At 55.1% G+C, this 18,558-nt stretch overlaps 1 protein-coding gene across 2 annotated transcripts; it reads right to left on the minus strand.

The window, feature by feature from the left end:
- Nucleotides 1-1,277: 1,277 nt before the first annotated feature.
- EMX2 (empty spiracles homeobox 2) lies at nt 1,278-7,927 on the minus strand. Of its 2 annotated transcripts, XM_081074338.1 has the most exons (3): nt 7,040-7,927; nt 4,956-5,140; nt 1,278-2,770 (listed from the first exon to the last, which is right to left on the minus strand). In XM_081074338.1, the coding sequence occupies exons 1-3, from the start codon at nt 7,446-7,448 to the stop codon at nt 2,603-2,605; spliced, it is 762 nt and encodes a 253-aa protein (XP_080930464.1). In that variant the 5' UTR covers nt 7,449-7,927; the 3' UTR covers nt 1,278-2,602. The 2 variants fall into 2 exon arrangements, with proteins under 2 accessions (XP_080930464.1, XP_080930465.1); XM_081074339.1 differs by lacking the exon at nt 4,956-5,140 and having other exon boundaries at nt 1,287-2,770; nt 7,040-7,582.
- Between the last annotated feature and the right edge of the window lie 10,631 nt (nt 7,928-18,558).

Here is an 18,558-nt window from a genome sequence, read left to right on the forward strand (position 1 = left end):
TAGAAATGCACCTCGAATAGCCAAGGTTCTCAGGCGAAACAGAGACAGAGAAAAAAGGAGAGACGGGCAGAGATAAAGAAAAAAAGAGGGAGAGAGTCCAAGAATGAATTGCACTTTAGAAGAGAGGAAGGGAGGAAAAAAAGAAAAATTTCCATAGTGCCCTATAGTCCCCACACGTGCACAGAATGTCTAATCTTAACTTTTCAAGGCAGGATGTTAACAAAGCTTGTATTTTTGCCCTGCATTGTAACTTGGCCTTATCACAGTGTAAAGGGTGGGGAGATTGTCCTAAATTATGTCCAGGCAGCCCCCCTGGATCCGTGGATTAAGAGATTAAAGGAGACCACTGGGCAAGGCCTTCTCTTTCCCCTTCATATTCCTGGTATGATAATTGCTTAAACTGATTTGCACTTTCACAAAAGCTCGCAGGACGCTTTGTAGCTCGAACAGAACAGACGAGGTTTCTCTATCAATGGAAATAAAACTGATTAATGCAGCCTATCAGGATAAGAAGCAAATGAAGCATGCAAAAACAACCTCGTACCCCCAGAAGGGGGAAGGCGAGGGGGGAGCTAAGTCTCCTCCAAGACTAGTTACAACTTTTTCTTTAATGTTAAAATTAAGAATCAGAGGTTTCTCAGAATGCTTGCCTTATAAGGTGCTGAGGTGCTTGGGTTTGCCTCATCACCTTTGGCAGATTGAGGACAGAGGGAGAAGAAGGAAGGAAGGAAGGAAGGAAGGAAGGAAGGAAGGAAGGAAGGAAGGAAGGAAGGAAGGAAGGAAGGAAGGAAGGAAGAGGAGAGAGAGATTGAGAGAGATACAGAGACACTTGTACTTTGAGGTTTAAAGTTAGACACACAGTTTAAAAGTCCCAGGATTCTGATTCTGCTAGATGTTTTCCCCAATCCTGGAGGAATATTCTTCAATGCGTAACTATATGTCTAGATTTTTGAAAATAACTAGAGGTTAAGAGAAGTAGTCATTTTTAACCTACAGTTCAAACTAAACTCCCTCAGTAGGCCTAGCAATGGGCAAAGGTCTAGTTGGAAAAACTTTTCTCCCATCCCTTTTCTGAAGGACTTAAATTTTCCTAATCCTCTCCCTTTTCCACCCTCATCTCTCTTTAAAATGCCCAAGATTCCATCAGTCTGGCCCTTTTGCAGGTGGGGAGGCTGGATTTCTTGAGTCTAGTTGGGGAAGGACCACACTCAAATTATGGAGATACATTTTTTTTTTTTTTTAGAAAAAATTCACTTCAATTTCCCAAGACGACTACTCTGAGGGCATATTGATAAATCTTTATTGACAAAATATTGACATTGACATACTTCTTGGAAGTATATAGTGTGTTAGAATTCTAACAAATTAACACAAAACACAAAAATATTTACATTCTGGTATAGAAGACATTAAGGAAGCATTTGTCACTCTCTTTAGTAAGTCTATGATCTTGGAATAGAAACTCAGTGCTTGAAAACTTGCCGCTGTGTCCTTGGCCACACTTATCATCCCCGCTAACTACAGTCCTTCGGATTTTGCAATAGATAGATTTAAAGTTTGGAATGGCCTTTACGGTGAATGGTTGAACTTGCCAATCTCTCCAACCACTAAAAGAAGTTTACTTCGTGGTTTTAAGCCTTGGGATGTTAGGAAAGGGAATGTCCAAGAAATAGAATTAATTTAGGTAGGTTTTTTTTTTCCAGCACAAGTCCTGACTCCTCTTGTGGACACCCTCCCCCACCCCCGTCACCCCCAGCCCCTCATCCAGCTCCCTATTTCTCTGAAAGAGGACCACTATTGCTGAGCCTACTTAATTTAGCTTTCACAATCACTTTGACATCAGAAGGTATCAAAAAGTGTTTACAAACTGCACATTTCTTGAAAAAAAGATCAAAATAAAAAGCACACAGAACCTGTCTTTTAAAAGAAAATAAAATTACAATTCATTTTCTGTCTTTAGACACCATTCGCCCAACAACTGCTACATGCAATTCAAGTTTTTGAACAGGTGTGGGATGGGGCTGGATACGGAATTTCGATCGTTATTATTATTAATTAGTTTTTAAAGATGGGGGGACACTGCGAAGTGCAAAATTAAAAAGTCCTGTGCCTGGTTGGGTTTTTTCCTTTTTATCATTATCTTTTTTATAAAAAAAAAAATCGGACTGTGATAAACGGAATACCTGCCAATCATCTTGTGTTGCTGGTTTGGTGTTTGACTGACAGCTCCCCTTGTCAGAGCGCCTTCGGCTTTGCCACAATTGAATCTCTCTCTCTCTCTCTCTCTCTCTCTCTCTCTCTCTCTCTCTCTCTCTCTCTCTCTCTCTCTCTCATACAACTGCCTCTTTAGACAAGGGTTGCTTGTTGATCAAGGAGCCTGGGTCCTCTGCCATCTCAGCGCAGCCTGGGATCAGGACCCTGCGCCCTCGCTGCCCAAGGTCTGCGGATGTGCCGCTTCTCTCTCTGACTCCCTCTCCCCTTCTCGGTGAATGTGTGTATGCGGTTTGTTTTTGTTTTGTACTTTTTTTCTTCTTCTTCCCCTTCTCTCTCTGTCTCTGTTTTGCTCCGTGTTGTCCGCTTCTGTGGGTTTCGGTTTGTGTTTTTAATCGTCTGAGGTCACATCTATTTCCTCGGGACTCGCCTGCTTAGTGGCGATTCTCCACCGGTTAATATGGTGCGTCCCTTTTTTCTTTTGTTGCGAATCTGAGCCTTCTTCCTCCAGCTTCTGTCTTTTGAACTTTGTCCTTCGGTTCTGAAACCATACTTTTACCTGTGGGCCAGAGGCAGAGGGCGCATTAGTTCCTCCACAGCGCCCTCCTACCTCTTCTGCCTTACCGGGCTCAAACCCGGTCTGAGACCGCGAAAGTCCAGTTCCCCAGCCCCGTCTCCTAAGGACCGGCCTCACCGTGGCCTCCCCTCAGCGAGCAGAGCTCCTAGACCAGGGCGGATGGGAACCTGGCTCCCTACCCTGGGCCCTCCTGTGGCCCTCTCCCCAGGCCAGGGAGCCCAGAGCGCACAGCACCCCTTCTCACCTTGCCCTGCACCGGACACCCACATTCTGCTGAGAGCAAAAGCCTTGCAAAGCATGGGAAACCCCAATAAAAACAATACGTAAGGAAAAATAGAGATATGTGCCTAACTCCCTCTACCTAGCCAGTGCAGGAAAGACCTCACTCCAGCGGCTGCAGCTTCCGGCAGGGCCCAATGTGCTTTCTATTTTCTGCCGGTTTCCCAAGCGTTGCCTAAATATAGTGCCTCCTCTGCAAGGCCTGGGCCCTGGTTAGGCAGTCAGGATCTGCCTGAGTTTCCTCCTCCTTGCCCAGAACTCTTGCAGGTGAGCAGGAGTGGGTGGTAGGAAGGTGTGGAAAGAAGGCAGGAGGGACAGTGGGCCTGCGGACCAACCCAGCTATACCTTTCCAGTTAGTAACAGAGGCTCAAAAGTGAAAGCTTCCGAAAGACCTCGGGCTAAACGGGAAGAAAGAGGAACTGAGAAAGGAGAAAAGAGGGGGAGAGCCGGCCCCCTTTTGCCTCTCCGGATGAGCCCCAGGACAGGACAGGACCAACCCCCAACCCTGGTCGCATCACTTCCTACCAGGGCGGCCTGGCCCTCCCAGAGCGGCTGCTGGAAGTCTAAGGAGCAATGAGACAGGAGTGGGCTGCAATCACCCTGGAGAAGCTGGGTGGTGAGGCCCCATTCAGCTACCAGCCCAGACAGTAACACCGTCCAAGCTTTCCACTAGTGAGGTACAGGTGAGGGAAATGGTGGTGACTGCAACTGCCTTGTCCCCCACCGCCCCCTCCGCCTGTCCTATCCTGACAGCAGCACCCCAGGCCTCTGAGGTCCGCTCCACTCCTTCCTGTGAGACGTCGGGCCCAGGTCCCAGCCTGCTCTCCCCAAATGCCCCAGTCCCCCAAAGCGCCCCATGAAAAAGCCGAGCGGCAACAAGGCTGAGTTTAATTTCCTTTGAGTTTGCTAATTGAGGGGGAGGACGGTTCATTTCTCCCCGGCGCTCGCCCAAGGCGCGCGTCCGTGCGCTCGGAGCTTGACACGCACACAAAGACTGCAGGCAGCGTGGGCAGCGAGGCGGACAAAGACCACCGCCGCCTCGACTCTCCAGGAGAAACCAGCCCGGCCGCGCCTTGTGCAGGCCCCGCACCAACCCGCGAGGCCCTCCTAGGTTTTGTCCGGGGGGACGTTTTAAAACAAAAGCCTCGACCTCTTTGCGCCTCCCAGAAAAAGTGTTACAAGTTAATCTGCCCGAAAACGTTACTGTTTGCAAAGAACTCTGACCCCGCCCTGCAGCTCCGCGTACAGTAGCGCCTACTGTAGCCTTCAGCCCCCTCTGCGCCCTGAGGCAGGCCAGAAGCAGGCCCGCCACCGGACCCTGTTGCGCTGGGAGGGTCTGTCCCCAGAGGCAGCCCTTCTCCGCAGCCTTCCAGCTCTGTTTCTCTGACTTAGGGACGCACCCAGGATGCCTGGCCTCCACAGTCTGACTCTCCCGATCCCTTCAAGGGCAGTAACTGGAGCTGTCGGTGTGAGCGTGGGCCCACAGTCGCACAGAATTCTCCCTTTACCCATTCCCAGCCTTCTCTAGCCTCGACTTCCATACACTCCCACACCCCGCTGTTTTCTCTCTCTTTCTGGACCCCAGCCGGGTCCTCAGACTCTCACCAAAAGTGCAGAGGTGTCTTAGCTAGGAGCTGCAAGCAAGGCATGCGCAGCAGACAGAAGCGACCCAGGCCATCCCCCCCAGAGCCTGGGGCGGGTAGGCTCTTACAGTCCCTTCTTGAAGATCAAGGAAGCCTGGCACCTGGAAACATACATCCTGAGTGGGGGGCGTGGAACCAGCTTTCAGGCTCTTTGCCGAAGGCGCTCTCCTGAGCTCTGCACTCGTGTGCCAGCTGTCAGGGTCCAGAGATTTGGGGTGGGGTCGCTGCGCCTGGGCCCGGCTCACCTGAGTTTCCGTGAGGCTGAGGCTATGCGCCAGTTGCTTCCTCTCGGCGCCCACCACGTAGTGGTTCTTCTCGAAGGCGTGTTCCAGCCTCAGAAGCTGGGAAGGGGAAAAGGCGGTTCTGATCCGCTTCGGCTTTCGGGCCAGCGCGTTGTGCAAAAGGAAGCTCTCGGGGCTTGTGTCGTTCCCTGCGGGGGACACAGCAGAATTCCGTTTGAAGGGGCCACCCTGACCAAGGTCGCACGCTTCTCCCGAGCCGGGGCACCGCGCTCGGGGCCTTCGTGTACCACGACCGTGCGGCTCTGCCCATGGGGGCCCAGGCGCTCTGGAGTCGCGCGAAGAGGCCACTAGTGCAGCTGCCTGGCCCGGGCAGTCCGGGCTGTACAGTGACATCCACCCCGCAGCTGCCCAGGTGGGGCCCGTCTCCAGGCTCCGACCTCCGCCGGCTTCGCGGCCGCCCTGGCGCGGCGGGCCTCCCTCCCTCCGCTCCCGGAGCCTGGAGCACAGGAAGGGGCAGCAGGGACCCGCCCAGGGATTGTTGCCCACGACCCAAAGAAACGGCTTTCTTTTCTTTCTAACCTGTCCAGGAACTTTGACAAGGGGTGGAGAGGTGGCGGGACGCTATGCAGAGTTTTCTCAAGGACTTATTTTTAAATTATGTATTTAAGTCTTTCCCCTCCGGGAAAGTGCAGAGGCCGGATGTGTAGTTGCTGCCCCGCTGGGATCGAAATCTCGCGGGCGGGTGCTCCTGGCTTCTGCCGCAGCTGCCTCGCGAGGACCCCGCTCCCCCGCTGCCCGGCTCCAGAGAACTAGGAGACGCGAGTGAGGGGATCGAAGCCCGGGGTTTCGCGAGCTGCCGGCCCCCGAGGGGACTGTGCGCGGCCGCGGTAGATCCGGCTACTCCGGGCCTGGCGTGGAGACCAAGAGCGTGGCTGTCAGAGAAGGAGGACAGGGAGCCCTAAACTTTGCGAGCAAAGACAGGGAGTTTCGGGTTCACTCAATAGGGTCGGATATTGATTCACTAAAAGCCCAAACAAAGAAAAACTAACCACGGTACAGGCGGGAATGGAGTCAAATCTGGCCCGGGAATAAGGGTGAACATTTGTTTTGTTTGTTGAATGAGGGGGTGGCACCTACTTGAGTCTAGGCTCAGGCGGGAACGCAAAGGGTTAATGAATGGAGAAGCCGCTGAGTATCGATCGGCTGCCGCGAGAGGTAGGTCTTTTCCCGGTTCCGATCACTCAACTAATTACTCTCCTTTTTTCCCGGAGTTTTAACTTTCCACCCACCCTCACGCAGAGAAAACACAAACAAACAAACAAACGTAAAATAGCAGGAGAGGACAACATCCAAAGAGATCTTCCCCTCCAGCCCGTGTCCTGATTGGGTTCATTTCTTTTAAGAGAAAAAAAAAAAAAACAAGCAAAAAACAAAAACCGGATCGAACCTGCCTTCCCGCCGCGGCCGCTCGGCGCCCGAGTTGCGTGGGTCCCGGCGAGAGTGTCGAGCTCCGGAGATTTCAACCCGCGCGGGTTCCCGCCCCTCCCCGGGCCTCCAAAAAAACAGGAATTAAAAAAAAACAAAAACAAAAACAAAAAACCCTGACTTTGCTCCGGGCGCGCCGCTCGAAGAATGTCGGAGACCGAAAAGTCACGGGTGTAGGTGGAAGGGGCGCGGAGTGGGTGGCGCGCAGTGTCGAACGCAATCGAAGGCGAACCTGGCGGCCGGGCCTCGTCCGCGCCCCTCGGAGCCAGGGCGGCGAGGGCATCGCGGAGGAGACGGACAGCCTGGGACCCCGCGGGCTCCGCGACTCGGTGGGCCGGCAAGCAGGGCAGGCGGTCCCAGCCCACCTCCGTCCGCAAGCCCTCGAGGACAACTTCTCCGTGTCGCCCTGTTTAAAGGGTCAGGCGGCCGCAGGCCAGCCCCCCAAACCGGCCGCAGCTTTGGGGACGGGGGACCAACACCGCGCCCGGCCCCTCGCCTCCCGGCGCGAGGAACCTCCGCCCGGGCCTTGTCCGGTGCCCACCCGAGCAGGCCCGGGGCAGTGCGGGAGGCAGCGCGCTGCAGCCCCGCGACGTGGCACGTACCTTGGAAGCGGTGGCCCAGATATCGGTAGCGGTGGATGAGCCAGGGGTAGAAGGTGGACGGGTCCCGCTGCTGCGAGGCGAAGAGGGGGTGTGGCGAGTGCGAGGAGGGCAGGGGGTGGGCGGCCAGGGCGTGCGGCGGCGGCACCGGGTGCACGGGCACGGCGGGGTTGGGCGGGTGCGAGACCGCCTCGGCGAACACCAAGTCCGGGTTGGAGTAGACGCCTCTGCCGGCGGCGGCGGCGGCGGCGGCCGAGTGGAAGCCGTTGAGGAACGGGTTTATGGGGCTGGAGTTGGCGTAGCTGAGCGCCGCGGGACGGATGGGGTCCTCCGAGCGCGAGGCGGGCAGGGGACTGTCCTTGGCCACCAGCGACTCGATGGTGAAGCAGCGCTTGGGCGCCGGCTGGAACATGCTGCGCCGAGGAGCGGGCGCCCGCGGCTCCCGGCTCCTGGCGACCGCGGCGCGTTGCCTCCGCTGCCCGCTGCCCGCGGCGAGGACCGACGAGAATTGGGGACTTGTTTGTTTGGGGTGGGGGTGGGGGTGGGGGAGGAAAGGAAGAAAGAAAGGAAAGGAAAAAGGAAAGGAGGGGGGAAGGGGAGGGAGAGGCAACGCCGAGGATCCCGAGAATCTTGCACCAAACGCGCCCAACCTGGAGAGAGGGGGGAAAAAAATCCTTCCAGAAGAATTTGCAGGCGTGGATTGGGGTAATTTTTTTTTTTTTTTTTTTTTTGGCGAGGTGGCGTGGGGGGATCGGAGTTAGAGACAGGGAGGAGGGGGGAGTTTCTTGGGGGAGGCAAAAAAAAAAGTTTTCTCTGCTCAGCAAAAGGCGGGCAGGGCGCCCTAAGTCCAAGGACAATCCATGGAAGTGTTCGCTTCTTCACAAGTTGTGCAAACGATTTGTTAGTTCATGAGCCTAATTAGTGCGGGGATCACATAAACAGCTTCCTCCGAAGCCTGGTAAATGGCTTGATGATTGGTCGCTATTACTCGCCCTGAGGTGGAAGGGGGGAGACTCTTTAAAGTGCGTCAGAGGGAGGCGAGCGCCTGGGAACCCGGAGGCCTGGATCCCGGCCGAGAGTGGAACGGAGTCGGCGCCGCCGCCTCGGCCGAGCCTCCTGCGCCCGCCCGCCCCGGCGGCTTCACCGCGCCCTCGCCCCGCGCTCCCAGCTCACTCGCTCCCGCCGCGCCTGCTGCGGCTTCTCCTCCTCCCGTTTCGCCTCCTCCTCTCCCTTGGCTTCGTCTCTTCCTCCTTCTCCTCCTCCTCTTCCTCCTCCTCTTTCCCCACCTCCTGCGGCTCAGCCACCGCCTCCTCCACCACTACCACTCCCTCTGGGGCACCCCGGTCCCTGCAGAGTCCCGGGCCGGCGCCGCCTCCGCTGCGGCCCCCTGGATCCCGAGCCTACTGAGTCCGAGCTGGTAGGACAGACGGACGGACAGACAGTCGTGCAGATTCCTCGCGCCGAGCGCTCCGCCGCTGCTGCCCCCCGGCGGCCCCGCGTCAGGGGAGCCGGGATCGCCCCCGGAGCTCCGCGAGGGTCAGCGGCACAGGTGGGTCCCGCACGAGGGCTAACGGAGCCTTTGGGTTATACGGATCCCCACCCGCGGCAAAACTCCGGGCAGTTTCCTAGCTGAGGACGGAGCCTGGCCGGGAGGGTCCTCCAACCTCGCGGCGTCTCTAGGTCCCAGGGTCGCAGCCTCTGCGATCCTTGACCCGCCTCGTTCATTTGCAAGTGGAGACGCGAGTCGACGGCCCCGCTGGGGCGGTGGGCTTCCGACGCGCGCCCGGCTCTCTCTTTCTCTCTCTGGGAGAGTGCTCGCTCACCTCCTGTCCACAAACAGTTCCTTCTGTAATATCTGGGACCAGGAGTCCAAGGTCAGGGGAGAGGCTGATGCGGCGCGACTATTATCGTTCCGTTGTTGTTATTATTGTGTTACTGTTGTTGTCATTGTTATTAATTATTATTATTGGTATTGTTATTATTGTTGTTATTATTTCTCTTATTATTCTGCCATCTGTCGTCCCACGGACGGGTTGCTGTGCAAACCCGGGGCTCGCAACTAGGGATTGCAGATCGCATCTCCGGTTCCAGGCCGTGTCCGCATTTTCGAGCTCGCCTTCAGTTTTGGGATGATTTTAGGACCGGGTTCCCTCGTCCCCATTGGCTCTCGCAGCGGCATAATTATGATCACATCCCCCAGGCTGCTGGCGCTGCTCTCTGTTTATTGGTGGTTAAAGATCTATTATCTATTCATCAGCCGCCTCTTTTTTCCTCATTTTTTCTTTTTGCCAGTTACATTCTTCTAAAGTGAAGTACCAGCAGGTATTTTGCACATTTACAATTAATGATAAAAAGAAATCTGGCGTCCTTTACATCTATTACTGGGAAGCCCATGTCATTTCTCTTAAGGACGAAGAAATGCCTGTGTTTGGTGACTAGGTCACTGTGAGACCTGGAGAAAAATCAGTTTGGGGTGGGGGGAGAAGAGCAAAGACGTGAAAGCAAGGCTGACTTGCCACCAGATTCATGAGTGGAGTGTCCTGGGTCTTAGGAGAGGCTCTCGGATTCCGCAGCTCCTTCCCTCCCTAATTGGCTTCTTTATTCCAGGCATGGTTTGTGGGTTTTTTTTTGGGGGGGGGGTCTAAAATCCCCTTTCAGAAAACTCTCTAAGCAAGAAAAGAGTTAGGAGTGTGCTTTCTGGGGTTGTCTAGGCACCTGACCTTAATAAGGGGCCAAGAGATCATGTGTGCTGCCGGCCATCCCCCACCCCAGCCCTCAACCTTTCCAGGTCAGACACACATACACATTCACACACGAGGCATATGTGGGCCTCAGCTTTGCCCTCATGCCGAGAAACCAGCCCTTGCCTCAGGCTGCAGACCTCTGGGGAGGGGTTGTGACCAGGTTTTCATCCTTAGTGGATTCTCCTGGCCTTGCTTTGCAGCTCACCTCCCACCCATCCTTTTCCTCAGGCCCAAGGATACAGGGTAGGGTGTTCATCCAGCCTCTTGGGGTGGGGGTACATTTGAAGATGCACTTCTCTGGGGCCTGGATCACCAACCTCCAAAAATATTGTCTTCTGCTCAGAAATCCTTCCCTCCATTAGGCTGTGGGGACAAATGCCCTACCAGGTCCAAGCCGATTGGGATCCTAAAGCCACCAGCAAAGGTGGAAGTCATTTGGTTGTTCCAACCAGTGAGCCTGGGGTGGAGGTAGGAGTCAGCTCTCAATTTCCAAAGCCAGAAAGAAACACCCAATTTAGACAGGCCTCAGAGATCCAGGATCCTGGAGCGAGAGGAAGAAGGTCCCCATTTCAGAGGAAGGCTCTCTAGGACTAGGGGGTAAGGCTCGCCCTAAGGCCAGGCCCACAAAACTGGGCCTTAGGCTCCAGGGGGAAACTTGGGGGTCACTAAAAGCCCCACCCTGGCTGCAGGGTCCCTGGCTGCAGGCAGTGACCATTTATTGCAGTTAGTGTTAGTGATCTTGGCTGAGGTATGAGAGTAGATGACCTAGAGTGCAAAGGGGATCCAGTCAGTGTCTCTACCGTGTGTGATATATAAGGGTGTTTCCCCTCTTTTAAAACTCTCAGGCTGAGCGCTAAGGTATTGTCAGCACCCTTTTACACCCTTTCTCCTCTTTGGCTAGAATGTATCTGGAGAGTGTCCCAAGGAATTGAGCAAACCTTGGAGCCCAGACCCCTCAGCCTCCCTCCAGGGGCAGGGACCTCTGGCTAGGGCAGAGGGCTCAGGGCGCTCCCAGCTGGGTTTCTGGGACAACATCCTCTGCAGGCCACCTGCCTCATGAAAACTGCCCAGAGAGGGTCAGGTTTGTCCCAGGGGCTCTAGACTGGCAGGTGGGCAAGAGTGAAGGAGTTGTGGGCTCCTGTGCTTGGCCTCCTGGTGGGAGTAGGACAGCCAGTTCCTCTGCCTCCTGCAATGCTGGCCTCAAGCTTCACTTGGGTCCCCAAGAAGGAGAAATGAGTTTCCAGTGAGTCAGCGGCCCCTCAGAAGCCCCAGAAGCCGGGTAATCTATGCTAATTCATGCACCCAGACCTGAGGAGCTCGGGAAGGTTCGTGCCACCAGGCTACTATAAGCTGGGAGAATTAACTAGGAGTGTAACTCATTAACCAGATTGACGGGTGGAGGCGTGCCAGGGCACTAGGCACTCTGGTCTGGACTCGGACCCTGAGCCACCTCTAGCCCCCGGTCCCTGGACTGGGCAGCTGTATTCACTTTACTAGTGGCTTCGGCCTTGCAGAATCTGGTCCCTCTTTGTTCCTTAGCTGCACTAGAAGGGTGGGTGTTTGTAGAGGCGGCACATTCAGTGAGAGTGGGGATTTCTGAGGCTCCATCTTAGAGCCGTGGGTCCCTTTCCGTACGCCCCATGCTGCTGCGGGTCAGGCTGTGCAGATTCAGGAATCTACACTCTGCAGGCAGCCAGACTAGCAGACACATGATGAAGGTTCTAATCTCGGATCTGACACTGGCTGAGTGATCTCAGGCAATACGGCAACCTCCATTTTGTTATCTGTAAAAATATGGCCAATGCTGCCTGTGAGGCAGTGGAAGGTAGGCGTAGGGCCGGTCTGGGGGAGTGATAGAATGCCTTTACTTTCTGATTGTAGTAGTAATTACATGTCTGTACATGTTTTTCAAAACTCATAGATCTGTACAGTACAAAGGGTGAATTTTCTGTAAGTTATACCTTATTAACCTGTCCCCACCCCCCGCACACACACCAAAACAAAATCAAGCCTGGGTGACCCTAGGCAAGTTACTTAACCTCTCTGTGCCTGTTATCTCTTCTATGAAATGGAGTAAAGAATAGTATCTTAGCCCTTGGGGCTGTCCAATGAGATAAGGCAAGCAAAATGGTTAGGCAGTGTCTAGTACACATAATGAGCTGCAATAAAAGTTAGCTCCTGTTGTTAATGTTGCTGGTATTATTATTACCTACCCACCTCCAGGGCTTGTTGCTGGGCTTCCAGACTGAATAATAAAGTTGTACAAACATAGGCTATTGCTGGTCTCAAACTCCTGCCATGAGCTCCTTCAGGCTCCCCAAAAGGCCAGGATTTCTCTAGGGAAGTGTTGGGGTGAGAGCGGCCTGGGTTTCTGGTTAGTGGGAGGTATCAAAGGGCAGAGATCTCTGGGGATCCCCCAAAACCTTCTGTTCTGTTCCTGCCCCATCCCCCAAATCCCTGCCTTTGGAGGAACAAACAGCAGTGTTACTCCCTCACCCCTCTCCTGGCTCCTGCTCAGCCTGTGTGATAACTGGGGTGGGTGTGTGCCCAGGTGCTTCCTGCCTGAGGTCACTACCTGGGTGACCTTCACCTTCTTGAGCCTTGATTTTTTTCATCTGTGAAAAGGAAATATCAATCAATATTTTAACAGTTGTTGAGAGGAGTAAGGAAGCCAGCTAATACCTGGCATAGTTACCATTCCTCAGGTATCGTCATTAGGCCATGGCCTGGTGCGCTCCAGCCTATCCAGCGCGCTCCACCACATCCAGCCTCCCCCCACCACAGTTAAGACCCTCCGGGTGAGCCTGCCAGGCAACCGGAAGCGCCGACATCAGTGAAGGGTGAGCCCTTTCCCGTGCCCAAGGCTTGTGAAAGCTGTCCCAGGATGGGGAGGCCTCCGGGCGGTTAAGAATTCCTTTAACCCACTGTGATTCCCAGTCACCCGTCCACTCCGAAAACGTAGGGCGGCGGTGGGAAAACGAAACGAAGAATTAATACCTTAAGAAAACATTTAAAACATTATTATGGAAAATCCCTTTCTGGCCTCTTCCCTAGCGGCCTCTCTCTGGGCTGGCGCGGGGGCCAGGGGCCCGGATCCGCGTGCGCGCAGCGGCGCCTAGTGGCGAGCGTGGAGCTCCGGCGGGATACGGCCGCCGACTCCTGAGCCGGGTGCGCCCGAGGAGTGCAGGGGGTGTGCCCCACTGCAAGGTCTTGGCGCGACCTCAGTCTGAGCCAGCAGAGGAAGTCTAAGGAGGCTCACTGACCACAGACGGGAAAGGACGATTTGGAAATGCGTCCTTCATCCCTGCATCAGCTCCAGCTCTCCCCTGCAGAGTTCACCGTACACGCTAGAATTCCAGCTCCACTAGGAGTCGGGCTTCCCTCCGAAAGATGCGAGGAAGTGGGGACGGGTTCTACTCTAAAAAGGACGAGGTGGCCGTGATTAACGGTGTCAGGGCGCTGGCCAGCTACGGCGCTAATGCGGCCACAACTCCATGCCTGAGGTCCCAGATCCCGCGGCCTGACCACGGGGGCTCAGAGATGGCACGATGGCATCCCCTGGCCCCACCTGGAACGGAGTCGGAAGAGCTGGGGTCGTGGGGCGGGCTCTCCCAGCTTCGCGCCCCCTCGTGGCCGGCCGAGGACACCCCGACACACGGGTCCTGGTGGTTATTGGGGGAAGTGGTGACCGATCACCGCCCGATGGGGCAGCCGCGACGCCACCCGGGTGACCCGCCCCTTCCTCCTGGAGCGCGCGGATCCCGGGCGGCACGGCTCCTTCCGCGAGGTGAGGCCGTGGACTTCTCGCGGGGTTCGCTGGAAACCAGTGCGACATCCACGGCATGACTTTTTAATGCTCAGTCCTGACGTTAGCAGGCGCCTCTGAGCGTCTGCGTCTCCCGAGATCGCTCTGTTTTGAGATCCAGCGTTTGAGGCAGGAGCTCCACGCGTCACACGCAGGACCCGACCATCGAACTTGACCTCCTTCATCACGTTGAAATTCGTCAAGCCCTCAACACTTGCTGTCCCGATTCACTACCGAAAGATAGGAAACAGAATCAAAGGAGGGCCAGGGCTCTTTTTTTCCTCCGCTGAAAGTCTAAGGTCAAGCAAGGATAGACGAGGGACAGATTGATGGACACAGCCAGAAACGCAGAAATTAGGGAACATGGGTGCTCTTGCTCAGGCGACTGCCCCAAAGGGGTGGAGACAGCTCTGTTGTCTCCCCTGTACTCTCCTCCCTCCCGTGTGTGGGTGGGGTTGTCACATTTCTCTTCCAACAGCCCCAAAAGCTGCGGTTCCATTGGGCCACAAGGGCACCCACTCTTGCCAGATGCTCCAGGAGGCCGGGCAAAGGGGCCTCCAGCGGGCCACAGGACCAGCACGGGACGCACCTGGCGCTCCTCTGCTGCCTTTTTCCCGTACCTTTTCATTTTAAACTGCTCTTGCTACCAGTCGCGGGCTTTGTAACTTGGGGTCCAGTCTTTTAAGGAGCTTCTTGGGGTTGTAAATGGTAATCCACCTTGGAATCTAGAGATGGCTTCTGAAACCCTGGCAACCCATCAGCGCCTCTCCCAGGAAATTGTCACTTCTTTTAGTACCTCCCCATTTTCTGGACTCTGGGGGCTGGGCTGGGACTTAGAAAGGGGACCCTGGCCAAGTCAGGAAAGAAGGAAACTGGAGGCTTTTTCTCCTGGACCCCCGCATCTCTGCATGGACCGTGGGGAGGATGTGGGGAAGACGAAGAAGAACAATTCATCTCTTCTATATCGAGTTTTAGCATTTAGAAGCATGTTTGCTCATGCCCATGATCACAGTATGATCACAGTATGGAAGGGGTCACAATACCCATATTCCAGATGAGAAAACTGAGGCTCAGAGAGGTTACACAAAGCACTCTCACCTCCTGGACCTTTGTGCAGTGGTTACTGCACTAGGAGCCCAGGGACAGCCCTGCCACCCCTCTGCCCTCACCCTACCCCAGTGTTGCCAGACTCCAGCATTAAAGGCAGTAAGAAAAAAACTGCAAAGAGCTCCGGCAGGAGGACGGGCGCGCCCAAACCGTCTCACGTGGCGAGGCTCGTGCAGGTGGCCCTACTGCATAACTCCAGCTCTTGCTTGGAGCCCACTTGCTCACCATTGTCCTCTAGGCCACTTTTTCCGGGCTCAAGGCTCACCCCACGCCCTTTCTTCTTCTCCTGTCGCCTCTTGCGGACTCAAGCCCTGTCAGTAGGACTGGAGGACCCTCGGAGGACTCTCTGAGGCCAGTGAACTCAAGAGTAGACGCGGGACAGCGCTGGGTGGCCCGGCGCGCTCAGGCCGAGGCCGAGACTCCGTGCGCTCCGCACCTTCGCATTGCTCTTGTGGGCGACTCAACGCGGCCCTGAAACCTCCGATGGTGCCCAGAGAGCAGTGCTTACAGGGGCAGACAGGAAAACGCGAGCACTGCCTGTGTGCCCCTCGCAGACAGCACGGGGACCCGAAAGCCCGTCGTCCCTAGCTCTGCCCAGCCTGCGCGGCGCTAGGGGGACAGAAAAGTGGACAGGGACTGAGAGCGTCCGAAGAGGTCCGCAGACCGCCCCCCTCCCTCCCGCAGAGACCCTCGCCCTGAGCAGCCGCACGCGGGCAGCGGCCCTGGAGGCCTTTAATTACAGGGAACCGCAAGGCGGCCAGGCTGCCCCCCCAGGGCAAGCAGGAACGAGTCCTATATTTCCGGGCCTGCAGCTGCCCCCTCTCCCCTGCCACACTCACATTCCGGGCCCTAGCGCCCCGACGTTGGACACCCCAGGCCCCGCTCCTTTTCTTGCATCTGGTCACGGGGATACACGTGCGCCCCGCTTCCCGTACGGCCCCGCGGAACTCTCAGCTTTGCGGCCAGCGCCTGGTGGGTGGAGGAGAGGCCAAGAGTGGGGTCCAAAGGGACCTCCAGGAGCCTGCGGGTGATGGAAGCCCGGCTGGGCCTCCCGAGCCTCTGCGCTGGGTCCGGCCTGTCTCCCCCCCAGCCCTGGCAGGGACCGGGAGAGGCCCTACCTCAGACGCCCTCCGCTTCGCCGGCCGCCAGCGGCTCGCTGGAGCTGTGCAACAAAGGGTGGCACCGCGGCGGCGCGGGCAGGGACCTCATTGGTTCAATATTAGCTTTTCATTCCAGTCTATTGTGCCCATCTGAGATAATATTGACTCTGAGGTGAGAGCCCACAGACGACAGGGCTTGTGTAACACTCCGTGGCAGGGCGCTCGAAGGAAAGAGAACCAGAAATGGAGAGTTGGAGAGACTGCAAAGAAAAGCAGCTCGCGCCCCGGCGCGCCTTAGGGCCGCGGACAGCCCGGCCCGTCAGCCAGGCGCTCCCCGCAGCGTGCGCCAGGCCTCTCACGCGGGAACTAGGACTCCGAGTGGGTCTGGGGCCTGGGGGCCGCTCTGAGGAGGGGCACTGCGCGTTCCCATAGAAAACAGCCCTCATTTATCACGTATCCCCATCTTCCAATGACTGATTTGAGGTTCCCCTTCTAGGTAACTCTGGAGAAAAACGAATCCTCACGCACACAGTTTTAGTTTGCCAGTAAGCCAACGTCGGCCACTGAGATATTTTCCCCTTTTAAACGATGTAAACTCGTTAGGATAACTTATCTGTCAAAGTGTTTTTCCTGTTTCCCGGCATGAGAACAGTGAAGCACGCAGCAATTATCATTAAGCTGCATTACTTGCGAGTCCGCGGTTAATATCAAATTTCTAACTGTGCATTTTGTTTTGCTTTGAATCGTCTCCTTGCAGCCCATCCGTGGGTTTCTTAACTGCCTTTCTAACCGCAGCTTTAACGGCCCTCTGCAACCTTTAAGTCTTGCATATAAAGCTTCGTTTCAATTTCCAAATTGCCTCTAAATGCTTAAGTTGGAAAATGGCACTTTAAGTTGTCTTACGTGTCTGAGACAGAACACTTGGGTTTAAACTCCCGGGACCAAACGTCAAACGCTGGGGGCTTGCAGGGAACGTGGGGAAGGATGCCCTCGGGTCTCATTTACCAAATTTGTGCCCCTCTTCTCATTGGAGTCTGACCTGTATAAGAGATCATCTGTTAACTCCGTTACTCCAACAAGGAGCTGGTCGTTTGGAATCTTTACATCCAGCCCAAGACACACGGGCGTGTGGGGACCCGGGAAGGGTCAAGGACAGGGCTGGCCGCCCGATATGGGGGAATCATTGTGCGCAGCCCTGTACTGAGCTGGCGCTCAGTGATACCCGGCTCCAGCCCTTGGGTATTTCAAAGGAGGACCTTCTGTTCAATATGTGTAATCTACAATACATAATGTATGTATATATTATGATCCGTTTGTATTGTATGTTATTTAACATATAATATGTATTAGACGGTTTCATCACGTTATATACTATTTAACATATTTAACGTCTAGTTCCTATGTCACGTTATTATTCTATTACTCACTTAACGTACAATATATTTTATTATACATTATATGTTATATTGTGTGTTGTATATAGTTCCGGATATATACGTACATGTTCGTATATTTCTTTTTTATATCTGCGTAAAAATATTTTGGGGCGCCTTTAATCTCCCTGCAAGTACATATTTGATCGTTTTAATGCAACGTTATAAAGCCCTAATCGAAACCACTTTGACATCCGGCGATGTCTTTATAACAAATACCCTGGGGTCCAATTTCGGCATCAGAGAAAGGAGGGGCGGCAGTAACTCCGTCGTAAGGGACAGCAGGTCCCCTCTGGAAAGTGGTTTTCCAAATGCCCACTCCCTGGGGGCAGGGGAGACAACGTTCTGGACCCCGCGGCCTCCTCCTCTCCTGGCTTGTGTCGCGCTGGTTGTTTTGGTTTCCAGAGAGGCTGTTTAGAGCCTCCGACGGTCCCTAAACTGATGTCATGAATTAAAAATGAATTTGGGGAGTGCAGCATATGCTCAGCCGAGGCGTCTGGGAGAGCAGCGGAGGCCTTTCACCCGGGTTCTGGGCTCCAGACGCCTCGCTGACAAGCTCGGGCCGCCGCGGGAGCGCTCCTGACCGACTCGCGTCCCGGCTCCGATGTGCCGCCGCCCTCCCGACCCCGCGCTGGGAAAAGCTGCGCGGGGCTCGGAGCGCTTGCGATCAGGAGGTCCCGGGAACAGTCGGCTTCTAGTATCGGTTAAGAGCTCAAATAAGGATGCAGTCAGGAGCTCCCGCGGGAGGGCAGGGGCAACGTGGGCTGAGGAAAAGAAAGTCGGGTTTTCATATCCGCACGTTATTGCCGCTTTAAAGGGCAAGAACGCGCCTGAGATCCAGCTTATGAAGGGAAAAGAGGGAAGGAAAAAAGAAATCCGAGTCAAGCATGGACGACTAAAGCATTAGAAATGAGAAATAACCTAAGTTTACAGCCAGATAAACCGGAGGCGGCCACTTCCCACGGCGGCGTGGGAGTCAGGAAGGGAAATTGGGGTTGGGGGTGTGAAGACCTAGCGAAGGGGGAAAAGGGAGCAGAAACTGCCAGGGTGGGGTGGGCTGTTTATTTCTTTAAAGCATCCTCCCCCCAATGGCTACCTGGGGAACGTCTGTGGAACAAAACACTGAAACTTGCCTACAACCTGACCAAGAGACTTGTGCTCCCCACTTCCAGCCAAACCCCGGGTTCAGGGAGACCTATAGCCAGCCTCTGCTCTTGTCTAATCCTCAGGCTTGGGAAAGGGTTTTTGTGGACTTTGAAGAAGAGCGCAGGGTGCGCCCTCCCTGCTCTGTCCCCTGATATGGGCTCCCAGGCTATCTGCTAAGATCAGCGGG

The sequence above is a fragment of the Rhinolophus hipposideros genome, assembly GCF_964194185.1.
Source record: "Rhinolophus hipposideros genome assembly, chromosome: 15".
NCBI lineage: Eukaryota > Metazoa > Chordata > Mammalia > Chiroptera > Rhinolophidae > Rhinolophus > Rhinolophus hipposideros.

Coding starts and splice junctions, on each gene's coding strand:
- EMX2 (XM_081074338.1), bottom strand. CDS start 7,448: ATGTTCCAGCCGGCGCCCAAGCGCTGCTTCACCATCGAGTCGCTGGTG. Junction 5,141..7,039: donor TCTGGGCCACCGCTTCCAAG/GTACGTGCCACG, acceptor TGTCCCCCGCAG/GGAACGACACAAGCCCCGAG. Junction 2,771..4,955: donor TCAGCCTCACGGAAACTCAG/GTGAGCCGGGCC, acceptor TCTGGCCCACAG/GTAAAAGTATGGTTTCAGAA.